The 19,568-nt window shown below is 37.4% G+C and overlaps 2 protein-coding genes across 4 annotated transcripts in view; one reads left to right on the forward strand and one right to left on the reverse strand.

The window, feature by feature from the left end:
- tmtops2b (teleost multiple tissue opsin 2b) overlaps positions 1-5,335 on the forward strand; it is a 33,972-nt gene extending 28,637 nt beyond the window's left edge. The window contains exon 4 of the mRNA XM_034128380.1: positions 1,698-5,335. Coding sequence (XP_033984271.1) covers positions 1,698-1,868 — 171 coding nt within the window. The 3' untranslated portion in view covers positions 1,869-5,335. The remainder of the gene's footprint in view (positions 1-1,697) is intronic.
- st6gal2a (ST6 beta-galactosamide alpha-2,6-sialyltranferase 2a) overlaps positions 1-19,568 on the reverse strand; it is a 51,914-nt gene that overhangs the window by 5,233 nt on the left and 27,113 nt on the right. For all 3 annotated transcript variants that reach the window (XM_034128376.1, XM_034128377.1, XM_034128378.1), the window contains 3 exons: positions 14,385-14,482; positions 13,026-13,127; positions 7,400-7,574 (listed from right to left, as the gene is read on the reverse strand). In XM_034128376.1, the coding sequence (XP_033984267.1) occupies positions 7,400-7,574; positions 13,026-13,127; positions 14,385-14,482 (375 nt within the window). The remainder of the gene's footprint in view (positions 1-7,399; positions 7,575-13,025; positions 13,128-14,384; positions 14,483-19,568) is intronic.

The raw sequence follows: 19,568 nt of genomic DNA on the forward strand, positions 1-19,568 counted from the left end.
CGATATCCTTTTCAATTTCAAAGAACACAAACTGGGTTATATACATGAACAAATAACTATAAAACAACAATACTGTAGAATAACAAAATGAATGCCGTGAATAAACCGAAATACCCGCGCGGGCCGAATATTCGCTGCTGATTACTACCGAATATCCGGAGCCCGAAAAATGGTATTCGGGACAGCCCTAATGTCCAGTTTACAGTTCATGTAGCTGCCCTCCCAGTACAGATATAGCCTAGTATGAAAGTGCATCAATACTAAAATGCACATGTGATTAAAGGAGTGTAAAAAATGTATTAGCCGTCCTCAGCATCTGCTAGGTGTTTTCCTTTGAGACAAGCCTTCTTCATAAAGTCTCCGCTGCACACGGTCGTGTCAGAATCTGTTTCACCGGGCAGTTCAAATGTGCAAATGTGATTATACTGTAAGTGCAAATGTGGAGTTGGGCTGTGCCTGCATGCTCAGCAAAACCTTCCTTAAGATAAAGATAAAAATAGAACTGAATGCATAATGAATGAAGCGTTCGCCTGCCTCAGCATGGTAGTTTCATACGATGTGGCATGCTGCCAACACACAGAGCAGTCAGCTTTTTGTTATCCTTTGTTGCTTTTCACACCACCTTGCTTTTGAACACTGCTGCTGATCTCTGTTTATCACTTCCCTCTCTGATGATTGGTATTCTGCTCGCAACTCTCCTCCTTCTGCATTATTGCTCTCCAGCATGATCACAATCACAACAAATCACTATGAGCGGGAGCCTCCCTATAGAATCTATAAGCATCTTGTGGACAAATAGCCATTTCTCTACAGCCTGTTTGAAAGCAAGATGGCCCTGTGTTGTTATCCCTCCTATTTCCTCACAATAAATCAACATGCTGATCGATGTAAATACATTCACAGAAGAGGCAGTTTTTCCGGTAAATTGAATAAGCCTTTGAAACGCAGCCCTACAAACAGTTTTCAGTAAAAGTACATTTCGCTCATAAATGGACCATTTCAATGTCTTTTCACTTTGCCTTGATTTACACAATTGCACTTGCAGCTAAGCCATCAGAATCAGGACAAAAGTGGCAAAGTAACGGCCATGATGACTCACTCCCTAGCAGTACTCAGACAACACAGAACTGACAGACCTTTGAAACTGTGTAGAACGAAGGTCAAAGTAACAAAAACACCTCTGACACCAAGTCAGCGCTATCCTCTCCTCTCAAGTGGCTTTACTTATTGACAGTGGGGACATGAGAGTGCACTTAGGCATGATTTCTGCCCAATCGAACTCTAGAGTCTCTCAAAGCATGAAACAAACCAAGGTCAACCTAGGGCTGCTCAATTAAATCGTATTTTAATCGCAATTACGATTTTGGCTTGCAACGATTATGAAAACAACATCGAAATAAAACGATTATTTATTTATTTATTTTTTGGGGTTTTTCAGTTGAATTATACTTAAAGTTCAGGGTAATCAACTGTTAAAAACATACCGTTTAAACATTTTTTTTCAATAAATGGATGTTTTGAAAGTAAATGGATAATCGTTTTTAACAATCGTGATATCAATTATTGACCCAAATAATCGAGATTATGATTTTTGCCATAATCGAGCAGCCCTAGGTCAACCCGTAGTTAATGATAGCAGAGAACACTCATGTTGTGCTGGTGAGTTGTGTTCACATTCTCCCGTCTTTCCATCTCAGTTCTACAGGTGTTTCCTGACTCTGTTTCACTGCAATCACCGGCCTGCGGATCAGGGCAACACGTCGATGCCCTCGAAGACCACGGTGATGCAGCTGAACCGCAGAGTGTACAGCAACACGGTGGCCTGCACCCCCGAGGTCACAAAGGCACCAGACAGCAGACAGACATGATGAAACAGAAAGGACTAAGCTTGATAAGCCACACTTGAGACGTGAACTGCCAAGGAATGTGAACTGAAGCATGATACATCGAGAAAGTAAATGTACTTTATGTGTGAGTTTGTGTTTGTCCTTGAGTTTTGTAAAAAACACAAAAAGTACTAAATATACTGAAGACATGTTTGACAAACACTATATGGCCAAAGCTATGCGACCACTTTGGTGAACATCTCATTCCTAAACCTTGATGATTATCTTGCATGGTGTTTGCTGACTTTACTCACAGTCTCTGTGGCTTCAAATGTATCCCAACAAGTGTTTGAAAGGTTATAATCAGGGCACTCTGCAACAAACTCTGAACAACGAAGTCTTTATTGTTCTTGCTTTGTTGAAACAGGCCCGAATATTCCCAAAAATGCACAGTATTGTATATAAAAGTATTGTGCATTACTGGATTTGGATTTTCCATACACATTTGCGTCTACTTCAGGCCATATAGATTATTATTAACACAAGAGCACAATTACATTGAGGATAAAATCATTTTAGAATAATAGTCTTACAATGAAGTCAACTAAAAACGTAACCATTTCAAATAATAAATAACTTCCAAAATATACTTTATGTTTTATTTTCTTCTCCCCTCAGCCAGAACACAAACCTAGTGCCTATTCTCTGTTGCTGTGCAGTCCTCTTTACTCCAGTTTGTCTCTCGCACAAAGATCTTACATTTAAATGTCAACCTGTATATACTAAAACGTATGATTTTAATCTGCATGGTACAGTCGGCATCAGTTTTTATTTCTGCTATAGGGATTCCTCTTTTGCTGTAGTGGTTTTGTGTCATGGCATGATTTTGTTGCATGTTACTTGCATGTAATTCTAAATTGATAACACATAGTGCAAACTGTTATTTCCACCTGTATTATGAGAAACTTGGGGATGTTAGCCTTTGCTAACCATTTACATGCACTTAAAGCTACTGCACACACTATAGGAAAGGGAAAACCCTAAAAAACACAATAGGGCCTCTTTAAAGGAAGGGAAGCAAAAGGATCTGGATATAGTTGCCAAATGGCTCCTATTTCACCTGCTTTTAGTATCCCACATCAGGAGGGGCCAGGCTGAGATACACTGCGATAACTTATAGAGTCAAGGTTTGCCAAAAGGACGCCATTAGCTGTGATGTAATGCATGTTGACGTTTTGATTGCAGGATCCAATGTCAGGGAAGTAGGATACACAAACTGCTGTAAGTTAATGGCCCCCGAGTGTAATGGATACCAGACACATTTGATACAGAAAATGTGATTTAAGCCCATCTAGAAGCTAATATAATTTGTTTGGATGGTAACCCTCAGGGACTGTAAGGAACAGAAAGTCATTTTATTGTTTTAATTATCATAATAAATATTGCTGTGGAAGAAAACCATTGTGCTGCTGTACTTTCAAAAAAAAAGAAGCTGGAGTTTCTTGTGAAAATGGTAGGAAAACATAAAAAAAAAACGTTGAGCGAAATGCAATTTTCTAAATGTGACATGTTATGCTCTGATGTGCAACAATGCTGTCAATGGACTCTAAGTATTAACAGCTTCAACGTGCCACAGCTCTCTGTCTTCTCTGTGATGCTCATAAACAACTGTTTACGTGGTTAAAACCCTGACAACAATTCATACCAGTGTTTATACAATTGTGTACAACTTTGACTTTGTTTGGTTTTCATGGTAAAAAGTCTATTCACTTATTATAGATTATACGCAAGATTTATTTTTTTATAAGAAAATTAAGCATATTGTCATTGAAAGCAAATCTGTATAAATGTATTAAAAACCTACATTTTAATGTGACACGACAGTCGGAAAAATGTGTTTTGGTAGATTTATGTTGAAAGAAGACAAATGCCATCATGGCTTCTGACAGATTTCAGTGTCTCTCCTTCCTCCATAATGGTTACCATAATGGCTGTATTACTTCGAAAAGACAAAACGATTACAAAGCAATCTCCATTTAACACATACAGTAGCCATGGCATTGTAGTAGGAATAATAATTTCCCCATTTTCGCTATACTTTGCTGTAACGTCTCAGAAAAATAAATCTAGCTTTGAATAATTAATGCACTTAGTTTGAGCCGCTTTGTACAATGCTTCTGCCAAATGAGTGTTAAGAGTGTTTGGAATAAAGACTTAATTTGTGACTCAGTGATTGGCGACGTAGAAACCAGAGTAATTACTAGTGAGAAGATGTGTATTTCTAGACAAAGACGGACTCAAATAGTCAACAATAATGAGGGATTTTGTTTGTGTTTTACGTCAGTCAACTGCTGAGTAGAAAACGGTATAATCTGTGCAGCTTTACATATAAAAAACAAAGGAAGAAACTAAAAGATTCTAGCAAGGAACATTTAGCATTTCATTTTCATTAATAAAAGATGCAAGAATTTAAATTTCACCTGGACTTTTCAATGTTAAGCCCTGCTGCCTCTCACTCAAACCATCTAATCATTGACTTCCTGCAATCTTTTACTTCAATCAGGAAAACAAAACAGCGGCAAACAGAAGCTCTGCCGCTCATAAAACGGCACAACTGTGTTTCAACAGATCAAAGTGTGACCCGTGTCTCCTCTGTGGTTAAACTGTGTGAAATCAGTTTGTGTTGTCAATTGTTGTTTGATATTTCTATTTATTCTGTTTTGAGGCGTTATCACTTATGCAATGCCTGAAAGACTCATGAGCTGTAGATTCTGATAACCTAATGGTGTGTTGTCAATAATAAATACATTTTTGTGAGGAATTCCATTTTAAACATGTTTTTCCTGTCCAATATCTGTGTGAGCCTTAAGCAATGATAACATTGAAGGTGAGTATCAGAAAAAGTAATGTCATTCATATAAAATCCGGCTTTTTCAAAGAAACTGTTATTCATATTTGTATGGTAACATATCAAAGGACAATGTCAAAGAGAAACCTGTAGAGTATAATCAACTAATCTTGAGCTTACCCCAACTTTACCAAGCTTTGGAGAACTTTGGCTATAGTTTCTGTACAGTCATGAATAATGTACATATGTAAAATAGGATCATCTATCTTGGAGCTTGAGAATATGGGCCAAGTCACAAAGTAGATAGTATATTAAAACATTGAAATTCGAAAGATTCACAGAAAAGCCAAAGTACAACCCAAACAAATAAACGATCCCGATTATTCCATCAGTCTAAACATTAAATTGGTAGGATACAGCAGATAGACACATATAGAAAGTTTGAATTACAATTTCTATTCATTTCGGGGGAAGAGATATATTTAAGAAGTGGTTTTGAAACGGTCACAAATAAAGACATTTTGCTACCAGACTCATTCCATAACTGTAGACCTCTGCAAACCACACTAAAGCAAGACCATTACAGTGAATGTTTTTTACCCTTGTTTAAAGGTGGGGTAGGTAATTTCTGAGAAACCAGCTCGAGTGCGCTAGAATTTGAAAATACACAACCGGAGAAAATCTGCCACTTCCTTATAGAGCCACTCCAACACACACGAACGCGCACATGACCAATGAGGGCACGAGATAAGTTTGTGCACAGATGGAAGGCTGACAGGCAGGTAGGCCATCCAGTTATTTTAGCCGGGCCGGCTAAAATGATTGGTCGTGCTTTTTATAGTACTACGGCTTCCACAGATGACATTTTTGTATGTATTTGTTGTCAAAGCACTTAAGATATTCATTGCTATCGGGATGTTAAGAGCATTCCATGGAATATAACAAAAAGTGTATCTCGAGCCGGTTTCTCAAACGTACCTACCCTACAGTACCTTTAAGTGCTTTGGAACAAGGTCAGAAAGTCATTGAGAAAAAACAACATATTTCACTTTAAAAAAACTTCCAAAAGAAGCAAGTGTATTTGGTAACCCTCAGAAGACTGTAGCTCTAAAAAAGAATGTCAGTCGGTGTGTTTACTTTGAAGAATGTTATCACGCATAAAACCTTCTTCTATCAAAGCTACTTGAAGAAAAAGCTTGAAGTTTGCTTCTTTTTTTTTTAAACAGTAAATCTATATGACCCTTAGAAACTTTGAAAAACATGTTTTATGCATTTAAAAAATGTATCCACTCTCACTAGTTTCGTATTTAGGTTACTTTGCTGATTCATGTGAGATAAGAACAAAATGATATAATCAGAAAAAGAATACTCTGAAGAATGCGAGAGTAAAACAAATCATTGATATGCACTATGAAGAGGAGGGGCCCAAATATGGTTCCCTGGGGTACACCATATCTTTGGTTTTACTTTGAGATGCAATGTAATGTTGCTTTTTCCCTAACATAAAGCTTCTGAACCATCTGACTTGGTTTCAGCTCATCGTTTAGCTGTCATTCATTCTTTACGCTTTTATAGTGTGTCTTTCTGTCTGCAGCAGGCAGCTCTTTGAATTGGAAACGATGCTCTAAGCAGCAACTGTACACAAAGCAGCAGACACAGGTATTGACGTGCTGGTGAATGATGCGGCGCATTTAGCAGCAAGAGAGCAAGAAACTTCCCTTACAGTACGTGTTAGGGGAGACCAAAATAGAGATAAAGGAAAGAGAATTTTACACATTCACCAGGTAGACGCAAACACAGCACCAAATGGATGATAATTTATTTACGATTACTTTACTACTGTAAGATAAAAGAAGTAACTGTGTGCAACAATGTCATAATTTAAAAAAAAATAATATGTCAGTGACGTGTTACCAATGTGTTTCTGTTTACCCAAAGAAAAAAGAATACTATCTGAGCATATGTAAGCATGCTGACATGATAAACTACGAAACTGGAAACATAATCATTGTGAGCATCCAGCTATAATGATATGAGTGTTTGCAACAGCCTCACAGAGCTGCTAACATGACTGTAGACTCATGTTGTTTTATGTCTGAACGCTATCTAAACCACAGAGGTTCTTCGTCAAAAACCAATCAGATCTAGTGTTCATGTCTCTTGCTACTAAATCAAATCAATTTTATATATATACTTCCAAGGCAATGACAAATCATTCGTGACAAGCTCATTCAACATGTATCTGAAATCGTCACTCGATACTGCAGATCACCCACAAGAATAATGGTGTGTCGCTCTTTGGGTAAACAAATGCCTTGTATATATGCCGCCGTGTATAGACTGTATAGGGCTATGTGAGGGAGAAAGCATATTAAATGTCGGAAATGATAGTTGAAGAGACATGAACTGGAAATTGACATGCTGGAGAGTTTCTAAGATGAGCTCACAGTGGTCTTATCTTCGCAGCCCCCTGCTCGGATGTGCCACTTTGTAGTGCGCTGCATAGCCACGCTGCATGCTGATAGCGTCACTGTGCATTCTGAAGATAAAACATTTCATCATTTCTTGATGAAATGCAAGTGTGTCTGTTTGCATCTATATCTGTTCTTGGCGCAGGCAAAGAAATAGGAAATTGGATGATAAGTGTACAGAGGCAACGACAGGAGAAAACATGTACACAGCATGCATACCGCCCGTGTGCATGCTTGTACGTATGTGCACTCACCTATGAAGCCGGACGAGGGAGGGTTGGGCTGGATGTTCTCCTGAGTGTTGCCCTGAATCACATCCCACAGCTGCCACACGTAGCTGGGGTGCAGGATGTAGAAGGGCTGGTCGGGGTGGAGCTTACGGCGCTCAGTGTACGGACCGAACAGGTTGTAGTCCGGACTGGCATACCACTGAAGAAGAAAAAAGAGAGAGGGACAGACACCTCAGTTTAGACCATGGGGCGGTTAAATATTCCGATAAAAACATTCTACTTTTTATTGATTTCTGAGTTACATTTCACCCAAGGCAAAATGATAATATAATATATATATACTTTATTAAAGGGGCCCTTTTATGCTTTTAGAGTTTTACCTTTGCTGTAGTGCGTTCCAGGTTTTTGTGCATGTAAATGGTTTGCAAAGGCTAAAATCACAAAGTTCCCTCCAGAAGGAACATATTGTCCCGAGGCTAAGGGGCGGGGCATCTCTAAGCAGTTGACCAATCACAACAAAAGCAGCCTGCTATCCAAGCAGACTGGGCTCTGGTTTCAGACAGAGGGTGAAAAGAGGTGCTGCAGCACAGGCAGTATGAGAAAAATAAAGAGCTTTTTGAACATTAAAGCATGGAGACATGTTGAGACCTTTTCCACAGTGAGGGTCTAAAGACAGAATGTGTTTTATGCTGTACAGTCTGTGAAGGCACCGAGACAAACGTGTTATTTGTGGTATTGGGTATATATATAAAGAAAATGTGATGATTGATGGTCAGAACACCCTCCATATCACCTCCAACAGGCATTGGTACAAAGTCCTTGTTCAGACACGTCATTATATTGATTAAAACTAAATTATGACGAGTGGGTTAACTCACTGCATGCTAAACAACAATTATAGGCTACGTTATCTTCTCTCTCCTTTGCTCTGTGTGTGTCTGCCAACACAGAAAACAAGTTATTTATTATTGTCTGCATTTTAGCATCACCGCTTTAGAAATGTTATAGGAAACACTGAGTAACACACCGAGCTGGCATCGTTTATATGACCCAATATGTATATATGCTCATTTTAATTCATTTCTTATTTCATAGTTTTTCATCATTTTTATTTTTATCTTTGATTTGATCTTTAATTGTATTAACCTGTGCAGTGGCGAGCCATCAGGGCCCTCTCTTAGGGCCTAAGATATTCTACAAAATAATATTTAAAAACATAATAAAAAAAAAATGGTTTAATATTTTTTTTTTTAAATATTTGTTTAGTTATATTTTTCATTAGTTTTACCCAAATAACTTGATTCAATTGTATTTAAAATAACATTTCCAAATAAATAAATCCTTCGAATCTGCCTATTCAGTTTCTGTTTGAATGTGAAGGGTTAAATGAAAGAAGCTCGTCTCTGCGAGTTACTGTGAAGACAGGAGCTGTTGGACGTCCAGCTGTGAATTCACAGAGGGCCCCGCTATAGTAACTGAACGAGAGAGTAATGTCAAATGACAGTACAATTGACCAATTTATGACAAGTTCCGCCCGCTGTGAAGCTTTTCTTGTTTCCATAGCAACAACAACTTCCTGTCAACAGCGTAAACTCACCTTCAAAATAAAAGCATGTCCATACAAAATAGGAAGCCAAGCCAAATTACATTTAAGACATTATACAACTGCAACAAAAGTAACAAACACAATGCAATATCCTTTTCAATTTCAAAGAACACAAATTGGGTTATTTACAGGTGTTGTTTTGTGTGGTAGAGGGTCGCTGTCATTGATGCGTTTTGCACCCCGGGCCGTTGTTTTGATATTCCGCTGAAGTATACGCTGTGACGTAATAACTCTTTTTTTTCCGAGGGAAGGGGGCCGAGGTATAAAAGTCACGGCTCGCCACTGAACCTGTGTGAATCTGTGCTGTCCTGTTTTTCATCCTTACCCTGTTGCTGTTTGAACTACTGAATTTCCCCACGGGGATTAATAAAGGTCCATCTTAATCTTAATCGTAATCTTAATCTTAACTCAAAGTGGGCCGGGTTAAAGTCTTGGACTGATATTTTCAAATGTATAACATTTTATATTTTCTAATGAAGGAGCAGCAGTAGGAAAAATAATCTTGAAGAAATATTATTCCCAGCAGACTTGTTTCTTATTTTTAATACATATTAAGAGGAGGTGTTTAAGATATGTTTTAGTAGGTGGAAATATGTTTTGGCAGACATGTTAATAAAAGTAAATCATAAATAAAAAGTTAGACATCCTTCCTTTGCTTTTCCTTTCACTAGGACAAACATGTTTCTCTCATCTTTCTGATGCAGAGAGATCATGCATTCATGAAATACAAAAATACAATTCTTGTCTCTGAATTAAAGGCAACCATTTCTAACATGTTATCTTGGGAATGTAACCCACGCTTTATATCAACCACTGAACATTTTTGCAAATATGAGTGACTCAAAATTCAAAACGGCAGTGACACAGAAGCTTAAGGCCACTGAACACAACACTTTTATCATTTCAATTAGTTTACTTCAAAGAAAAGATAAAAGAATCTGAATCTTTATAAATGTTTTTTTGTGCTGATGTTTCCTTTTGGCGTTGCCCTTAAAAAGGTCAATAATGAAGTTATACATCGTGTTCATTGAACAAAATACAAATGCGCTGCCCCTGGTCAAGAGGATTTTATTCTATTCAATAACGCTGTCTTATTATTCAGTAAACATAAAGTGTGTATTCAGTTCAGTACATTTATTCAAACTTAAAGCATGGTGATGTAATCAGTGTATGACATTTTGATGGAAATAAGATCAATCGTGATGGATTCAAGGAAAGTGTATGTTAAGCGAATAATTATTTTATATAAAAGTCAATCGTCAGGGCTATAAATATTGTAAAAAAAAGAAAAATGTCCATTGCAATTACACAAAAAAAGGGATGGTATGGATTTTTTGTAAATCACGGTGAATTCTTTATTATGGGGTAATGGTAAATATCCTCATGATTGATTTAATATAGTGGAAAAAGTAGTGGATGCAGAAAAACGAGTCGCATGATCTTGCTGTTCTTATATCTTTTACGTTTCATTTTGCTGGGAGGTCTTTTTACTAAAAAGGAGGTTTACTTCAAAAGAAGTATGTCCCGTTTCTGATGCGATCAAAATGTATGCTGGCTAACCAAGTGCTTAATGGATCCAGTATGTTTGAGTGTCCTTTTAAAGTCTAAACCAACATTTGGTTAAAAACCGGGACAATATCGTGAACTGCGTTTTGGCCCCAGAAAAGCAGTGTATAAATAATATATTGCGTGAAATTCAAGATATATTTAAATAAATGTTAACCTAATTTCAGTTTTCTTTCAGTGTAATCACAAGTTACTCTGTGAAAATAACTTAATTTGAACAATAAAATAAAGAACAAAGCCAATTACTTTACATCATCTAGCCTCAAAATCACATACAAACGTGATGCTGAAGAATATTAAGAAGTAGTGTATTTTTAAACTGGAATATGTGAGAGCAACAAGTCCAAGAGATGGAGCGGTCAATAGGCACCACAGCTTTAAATACATTTGTTCTCACACTTGTCACATTGTATCCGTCAACTCCAATCGCCGTCCTTTCAAACATCTCTGCTGCTCTGTCCTTTACCTCCCTGTGACCCTGTGTTGTATGTACACAATGATGGAAGGAACACGTGTTGCTGGCATTATTTTCACACTAACTGATCTTCCCTTATTGCGGTTTCAGTGATTGGCTTCGCAACAAAAGCTTCCCATCTAGCAGCGATGCCTTGTGTGAATTTCCTGGAGAATATTAATGAATGAGATAACACACACTGACCAGTGTTCCTGCAGAGAAGTAAAAGGTTAAAACCTACAAGCTCATCGCGGTTCATTAAGGAGGACAAGTTGTTCTATTATTGGCTTGTAAAAACTGTAAATGGCAAAAGAAACATTAATAGGAACGGACAAGGACATTTTCTAATATTCCATAGTAATTTGCTTAATAATGGGAATCATTTAGAGAGAGGGCTACGCTAAAAATGCTCATCAATTTCACTTTACAAAGCATGTTTTTTAACATTAACCTATTGATTGTGGCAGCACACCATTCCCCGAATAATAATAAAAATGTAGCATGACGAGGGAAAAGAAAGGGCGAGGAGGAGTAATGTGTCTTTGGAAACCTGTGCTAACATGAATGAGAGGCATCTCAAAAGGCAGCTGAAGGTCAGATGAAGGTTGCAGAGAAATATGAGAGAGAGAGAGGGGGGGGTTGCAGGTTTTATTAGCACCGCTGTAAGGTTTCATGAGGATGAAATCACTGTCTTGTTCCCTCTGGGGAAGAGAGAAACTATGCATGGTCCTTTCTACACGTACGGTTATTGTTAACATAATTACCTTATTGTCGCCTTAACATGTCTTCCATTGAATCTGCCCTATTGTCTTTAATGTTGTCAGGCAGATTAAAGAAGACATATTCTGCTCATTTTCAGGTCCGAATATGTATTTAGTGCCTCTATGTCTCCATGCTTTAATGTTAAAAAAGCTCTTTATTGTTCTCATACTGCCTGTGCTGCAGCACCTCTTTTCACCCTCTGTCTGAAACCAGAGCCCAGTCTGCTCTGATTGGTTAGCTGGCCGGCTCTGTTGTGATTGGTCAGCCACTTATGGCGCATTTCCACTACAGCGTGGAGCGCGGTTTAAGCGTGCCGTGCCGTGCCCGGCCCGTTTTTGGTTGCGTTTCCACTAGGCGTAGTTCCGGCTAGCGGGTACTTTTTCACAGTTTTTCTGGCTCTCCAAAATCGAGGTTCTTTCCGGGCCAACAACCGGGCTGAGTATGCTAAACTAGTGAGAGAATCGCTGGCAACTACAACAAAATGAACATATTTTACCGTGATTTAATTGTAATACACGTTTCAAAATGATGCCGAAGTAACAACATACTGATACCGGTTAGTAAAAACCATGAATTAATGCTTTGTCAAGTCTGCAGACAGACGGCAGGCGAAAAACCTTTTAAAATGCGCGTTTTCTAAATGGAGATTGGCTACGCTAACGCAGTATATGCTCCGACCGTCCACACTCACAACAACGGCCTATACAGACATAAATAAAGCAGCGACTGTATTCGCCATGACACAGGCAGTCTGTGGTTTGTACTTGTTTAACTTTTGTCTAGTTTCTGAACAGATATGAGGAGCTGTGAGCTTGAGTGCTAACAGCTAACAGCTGTGTTGTTTTTCTGTGTTTTGCATTGAAGATGACATCACGGCTCCGCCTACACTGCGTTACTATAGTTACTGCCCCAGTTCCTAAACTGTAATGGAAACGCAGCATAAAGTGAGCCTGGCCTAACAAGGCCTAGCGAGGCCTAGCCATACCGTACTAAGCCGAGCGAGGCCCTGTAGTGGAAAAGCGCCATTAGAGATGTCCTGGGGGGGGGGGGGGGGGGGGTGTGCGGGGGAACTTTGGGATTTTAGCCTTTGCTGACCATTTACATTCACAAAAACCTTTATAACACACTACAGGGAAGGGTCAATCAAATGCTGTACCCACTTGTAAAGCCCCCTCAGACAAATGTGTGATTTTTCAAATGTATTGAAATTGATTGATTGATTTATCGATTGAAAGAGGCTCCTTTGGGATAAAGAAACATACCTGGTGTAAGTTGACGGTGTAAGGTGCAGGATCCCAGGCTACCAGAGTCACATTCTTGTAAATGGAGCTCGAGTTGAAACGATGCCTGGGATTGGCCAAAATCTGTAGAGGGAAATATCCATTGTTGTAAAATAAAAACACGCAGGTAACAAGCAACATTTATTGGAAATATGCTTGTTAACATCATTTGATTAGCTTAGTTTAGCATAAAGACCTGGAACAAGTTGAAAGAGCTAGCTTGGCTCCGTCAAAAGATAACACAAGCTGCCTCTAAACCTCCCCGTTAGTTGAATCTGTACAAAACTAAACAGTAAAAACATGCATTGTGTCGGGTAGTTGTGTATCTGACGTTTTCTGTCTAGACATCGTCGCCAGGCTTTTTAAATGTCAAGTTTGCCAAGCCGGCTGTTTTCCTGTTTTCAGAGCTGAGGGGAAGTGTCCAACGATGATAAACATTTCCGTGGACACCTTTCAAATGAAAAATAGTCATTTCTCCCATAGTAAATATAAAAGTATGGATTTAAGCAGCTTTAACAGAACTAATTTAACAACATAGTGACAGTTTACCTTTAGGCTGACGGACTGTCGCAGGAGAACATTTACTTTGGAGAGTCGTGACTTAAGGACCTCAAAACAATGTCTCCGAGATGAACTGAAACTTTATATTTGAAGTAACTTCATTAAATGCTGATTTTATGTATTTTTTTTATTTGATAAATTGTACTTCAAGAACCATGAAGTTTAAAACAATTACAAACTCTCCTCAAATATCCAATTAAAACTGTAATAATTGTGTAATGAAAAGCAGCATTCAAATCATATTCAGAAATGTTGTTTGAGAAATTCAAAAAGACATAAATAAATAAAAAATATGCTGAAAAAAGGCTGCATAAAAATCCATAAAACATTTACCACATCTTTAACGGACTGTCGCAGGAGAACATTTACTTTGGAGAGTCGTGACTTAAGGACCTCAAAACAATGTCTCCGAGATGAACTGAAACTTTATATTTGAAGTAACTTCATTAAATGCTGATTTTATGTATTTTTTTTATTTGATAAATTGTACTTCAAGAACCATGAAGTTTAAAACAATTACAAACTCTCCTCAAATATCCAATTAAAACTGTAATAATTGTGTAATGAAAAGCAGCATTCAAATCATATTCAGAAATGTTGTTTGAGAAATTCAAAAAGACATAAATAAATAAAAAATATGCTGAAAAAAGGCTGCATAAAAATCCATAAAACATTTACCACATCTTTAACATGTGCTTCAGTGAATGACACAGCTCTTACAGTTGTACATCCATTAATAAATCATCATTTGCACCACACAAGGCTAGGCTCTCTCCCCACCTGTGAGTTGATGATGCGGATGGTGGTTTTGTTCCCCACGTCTCGCTCGTATCCCTCTGTCGGCGCAGCATTGAACCGTAACACTGCGTCATGATTATCTGAAACACAGAACAGACCACAGACCATGAAGCAGGTGATGGACTGACCTTGGCGTGTACCTCGTAAATACGCACATGAACACTTAAGCTGGGTGCTATTTATATGTTATCATGATGCAAAAATCATCCTTCCATTACTGCTCTAATCCTGCCAAATGGGTTTGGTGTTTATTGAGGTTTGACACACCTGCAGTAAATCCAAAATGCAAACAAGGACAACTAAAGGTGGGAACCAAAAGATACCTCAACATGAATTGAAAAGTCGTTCTGAATCAGCATGAGTTTGTCAAGGTCTTAATGTAGTCACCGCTGCTGGTTTCTCTTACTGTATATTGTAAAGACAACTTGTGAAAGGAAATGATACAGATAGGGATCCTACACTTTTTGCATTTCATTTTTTGGACCAAACTCAACATCTGAGTATTAATAGCTAGATTTCCATCATGTAAATAAATGGTTTTAAGTCAAACTGTCAACATGTAAGTTACATTTTGACAAATAGTTGGCAGAAGATTAAGACCAGTTAGATCATACAGTACAAATCAATTAACAATTTAGTCGTTAGGGTGAGAATAGTAACGTTTTTTGTGTATTTTGTTAGTGTTGGGTGTGATTTTGACTTGTTATGTTTCTGTATAATACATGAACCCTGTCCAATTGTAGATGTATTCATAATTTATATTGTAAATACTTTATGTTTAATGTCTCGGTTGTTTGCTATTGCTTATCAGGGTGTCTCATTTCACATGTAACCATCATGTCTCATCAGAATAAGAATCAGGTTTATTACCATGTAGGTTTGCACGCACAAGGTATTTGCTCTGGTGTATATGGTGCATAAATAAACCCAGTAAAAGATCAAATGTAAGAAAAGGACCAAAATTAGAACTATTACAAAAACTATTTTAAAAATGATTACTATTACGAGAAATATTTACATCAAATATAAATATAAAAAGTGTATAAGTACAGTGTAATATGACAACAACTGGGATGTAAAGTCGAGGGCTATGCAGATAATAGGAGAGGTAGCTTTATTCACAAATAGAAGAGTCCTGTGTGGGATTCACAATATTAAAATGAACAGGATTTTGTTCACATGATAAACAATAATATAATGCATGATGTTAAAGGTGTGGGTAAGAGTCAGGCTTTTAACTGACCAGTACTGGTATTGTTAGTTAATCTTGTGAATAAATAAATAAATGGTTCAATGGACAACATTTTATGCATATCACATTAAAATGTTTATTTTTTTTCTTCATGTGAATAAAAACAACTGTATACATATATTTGTAATATTTTAAGAATTCAGAATTATGTTTTAGAAAGCAGAATAGGAGAAATAGTGAAACACCAATTCTTACAATACACGCTTATCTTTTTTCCATTTCCCCATACTAATTTCCTCCTCCTCCTATCTGGATGCTGTGTAGGAAGCCTTGTACAGGAAATGCGTTTTAAGCCACACTGAGGCTCACTGAAACTACATCAACATGAAAAGTAATTTACAGTACACACGAATGCTTTCTCGTGTACACATAGGTTTTTGTGGTCAGATCAATGCTTTTTGCAATTAGGTTCAAGGTTCAAGGCTTTTATTAGTCATACGAACATAGCTACAGTGTAGCTATGACGACGAAAATCTTAGGTCACAGGCTCCTCCAACAGTGCAACACAATAAAACAGAAAAACAGAAAAAATAGTGCAAGTAAATACAAAAAGAAAAATAGTAAAATTGTGAAATAGTGCAATAAGAGTCTATACAAGTGATTGGAATATGATGTGTTAGATAAATAATTTCTAAGTTACAGCCAGATGAATGTTATGGATGTTGTTTCAAAAGTTCAGGTGTTTAACAGTCTTATGGCCTGAGATTAGATACATCTCTGAGGTGCCTCTGTGCCGACATGCAGGGAAGTGAATTACAACCACTTTGACTGGATTTATGTCCGGCTCACAGATGTAACCAAAGTGCTCTCTAGTGGTTGGCTCCTGTAACTGATGAGCCACTACTAATATGAAAAAAATCATTAAAGATCACGCCTAATTCTGCCCACATGTGTGTTCATATGGTGTCCTTCACACTTCAGCATCATGAAATACACTGTGTGATGGATGGTTGGAGAGATAATTATAAACTTGTGACGTCTGTTGATCGATCCATCAGAGTCACAGTATTGGTCCGACGCCAGAATGGATGATCCGCCAGATTTTTTATCTAATGCTACTTCATCACCGCGGTCACTCGACTGGAACAACACTGATTGGCATTCACAACAACAAGAAGACCTACTTCAAAACGCTGGAACCGTGATCACTAGCTTGACATTGAGTTTACCCTCACACTCCAATAAAATCCTGTAAACACGTCAGCTCCCCACAGGGCGTCACACCGATGGATTTTCAAGGTTTTCTTTAAGCAGGGGTCATTTGTTGTCAAATCATCTGAGGTAAGGTTTACTGACTCGCATTACAACTGTTTCACACAATCTAAAGATTAAAGCTAACTTTGTGTATAAGAACAAAAAAGTGAATCAAAAGTGAATTTATTATCTAAAGTTTTATATGTATATATATATATTTTTGCCAAATTTCTTTTTTTGTGTTGAAATATTTATATTTGCATTTAATATATTTGGATAATTGTATTTATTTTATATTGTAGATTTACATTATATATTTATCAATATATTTAATTTAACAATTATGATTATTTGAATTTTATTATCGTCATTGTTTAAAAGAAAATATTTTATTATTATTATTTATTTTGTATTGTCTTGGGCTTTTTTTTATGCAGTACTTTGAAGGATCACTATTGATTGTGTGACTATGGAGACTAAATGTTCTCTCTGACCGCTTAAAAGGAGTAGGAAGTAATGCTTTTTGAATGACCACTGTTGCAGGTGACAGAGTGCAGTTCAATCAAACGATAATTTGTTTCTCAGAGGGGCCTTAGAGGTTAAAAAACTATCAAGTACTTCCAAAGAAATACAAAAAGTATACCCAAAAATCAGGAGGTAAAGAAAGTAAAAAATACCAATTATCTAAATATCTAAAGAAGTATTGAGATCAAAATGAGCTTCTAAATATAAATATTCTGATATCTATAGAATAGAACAGCGTGGGCCCCATTTTTGGCTGACCTTTGACCTGTTGAGGAGTCTCAAATCAATGACATGCAAACTTTTGCTTTCTTCAACTGAGTGTGAGAAACACAAGGCAGGGGATTGGTTAGTCTACTGGTCAGGTTTAAAGAAGACATTCTGCTCATTTTCAGGTTCATATCTGTATGTTGTGTCTCTCTTGTGACATGTTTTAATTTTCAAAAAGGTCTTTATTTTTTGTCATACTGCCTGTGCTGCAGCACCTCTTTTCACCCTCTGTCTGAAACCAGAGCCCAGTCTGCTCTGATTGGTTAGCTGGCCGACTCTGTTGTGATTGGTCAACATCTTAGAGATGCCTGGTCCCTTTGCCTATCACGTACAATGTGTTGTAGCGCTAACCCATAGAAGCACGAGTGTTGCATAGTGATGTCATTATGTTACAGAAGTAAACAAAGGAGTCCAATGGAGGCATTCATTGAATTGTAGCCTTTGCAGACCATGTACATGCACACAAACCTATATAACACACTAGAGGGAAGTGAAACCCCCCCCCCAAAAAGCATAATAGTACCCCTTTAAAGTATGTTTGGTGCTTTATATCATCAGCAACTGCCATACAGTATACATCTTGTGACACATACAGTAAAGTGAAGTAGTATTACAACCCCATTCCTCATACTCTGTCATGACAAGTTTGATTCATTTAAAGCTGAAGAGTTCATTTATCAGTGTCTACGAGACGCCCACGGCTCCTCTGGTGACGCTTGTCGAGTCTTAAATGTCTGACATGTTATATTCCTCTGTTCACATGATGAATGAGTTTTACAGTTTAAGATCAACTTACTCTATTCTGGCTCCTTCAGACTTGTTTAATGTGACGTGTGGCTTCGTAAACTCAAAAATAGTTATCTTGATTGTAAAATATTCTGTACAGCTGACACTGTAACTGTTTGGATACCAACTTCTAAGTCTGACAAATAAAACCCAGGAGAGGCGGCAACACATCCTTCTAACAAAACCACAGAAGAGGTAGTTTGCCAATACATTCCAAAGCAACATATACTGCATGACCCAATGTGAGAAATGGTAGGAGTTTTAAGCATGTTGTGAAAATTGGAATAGATGGTTATATTGAGGCAACACAACTACTTTGTTGGGTTAGGGAACATATCATGGTTCAGGATTAGATTAAATAAAAAGTATGTTACATGATGTAGTCAAATTACTTATGTGACAAAGTCTAGACGTGGTTATGGTTATGAGGTAACAGGATTGCGAACTTAGTAATAAGTAGTAGTGTAGATTCATTTTTTGACACCCTACCTTTGTGATAAAACATATAATTGTCTGTTTTTTAAAAATCAATTTGGTTTAAATTAAATGCCATTCGAAGATATTATGCATTTAAAAAAGGAAATTATTTTGATGTTGAATTTTGCTTTAGACCTTCATATCTTAATAGCCTCAGGTCAGATGTTCAGGCAGTTCGACCACGGTGCTTTTTAAAAAGACCACCACAGGGGGGCACCACATCACACATTGAGATCAATCACAGCTACAACACAAATTAGTAAAAAAAAGAGCTTACATTTGCAGAAAACTATATTAAAAATGTGAGATAGTGGGATGAGGCTGTCAACAACAGTAAACACTAATGGACTTCACAAGCACAATGTGTGCTACAGGGCATTTCGTTGAATAATGCTGTAAATCAGGGGTGTCCAAACTACGGCCCAGGGGCCAAATGCGGCCCGCGGACCATTTTGAATCGGCCCTCAGCAATTTCAAAAAGTAGAATGGAATATGGCCGACAAATGAAACTTGTCCTTATCTTATATTGTACTTCTTAACTATAAATGTAAACATATATTACACAGTAGTATTCATGTGTTAAATTAAAGTTGGAAACATTTTCCAACATATCCTAGTTGATAAGAAAAAAGCCCAATTACTTATTTACATAACAAGCTTGAAAT

Source organism: Trematomus bernacchii, unplaced genomic scaffold, assembly GCF_902827165.1.
Source record: "Trematomus bernacchii unplaced genomic scaffold, fTreBer1.1, whole genome shotgun sequence".
Taxonomy (NCBI): Eukaryota; Metazoa; Chordata; class Actinopteri; order Perciformes; family Nototheniidae; genus Trematomus; species Trematomus bernacchii.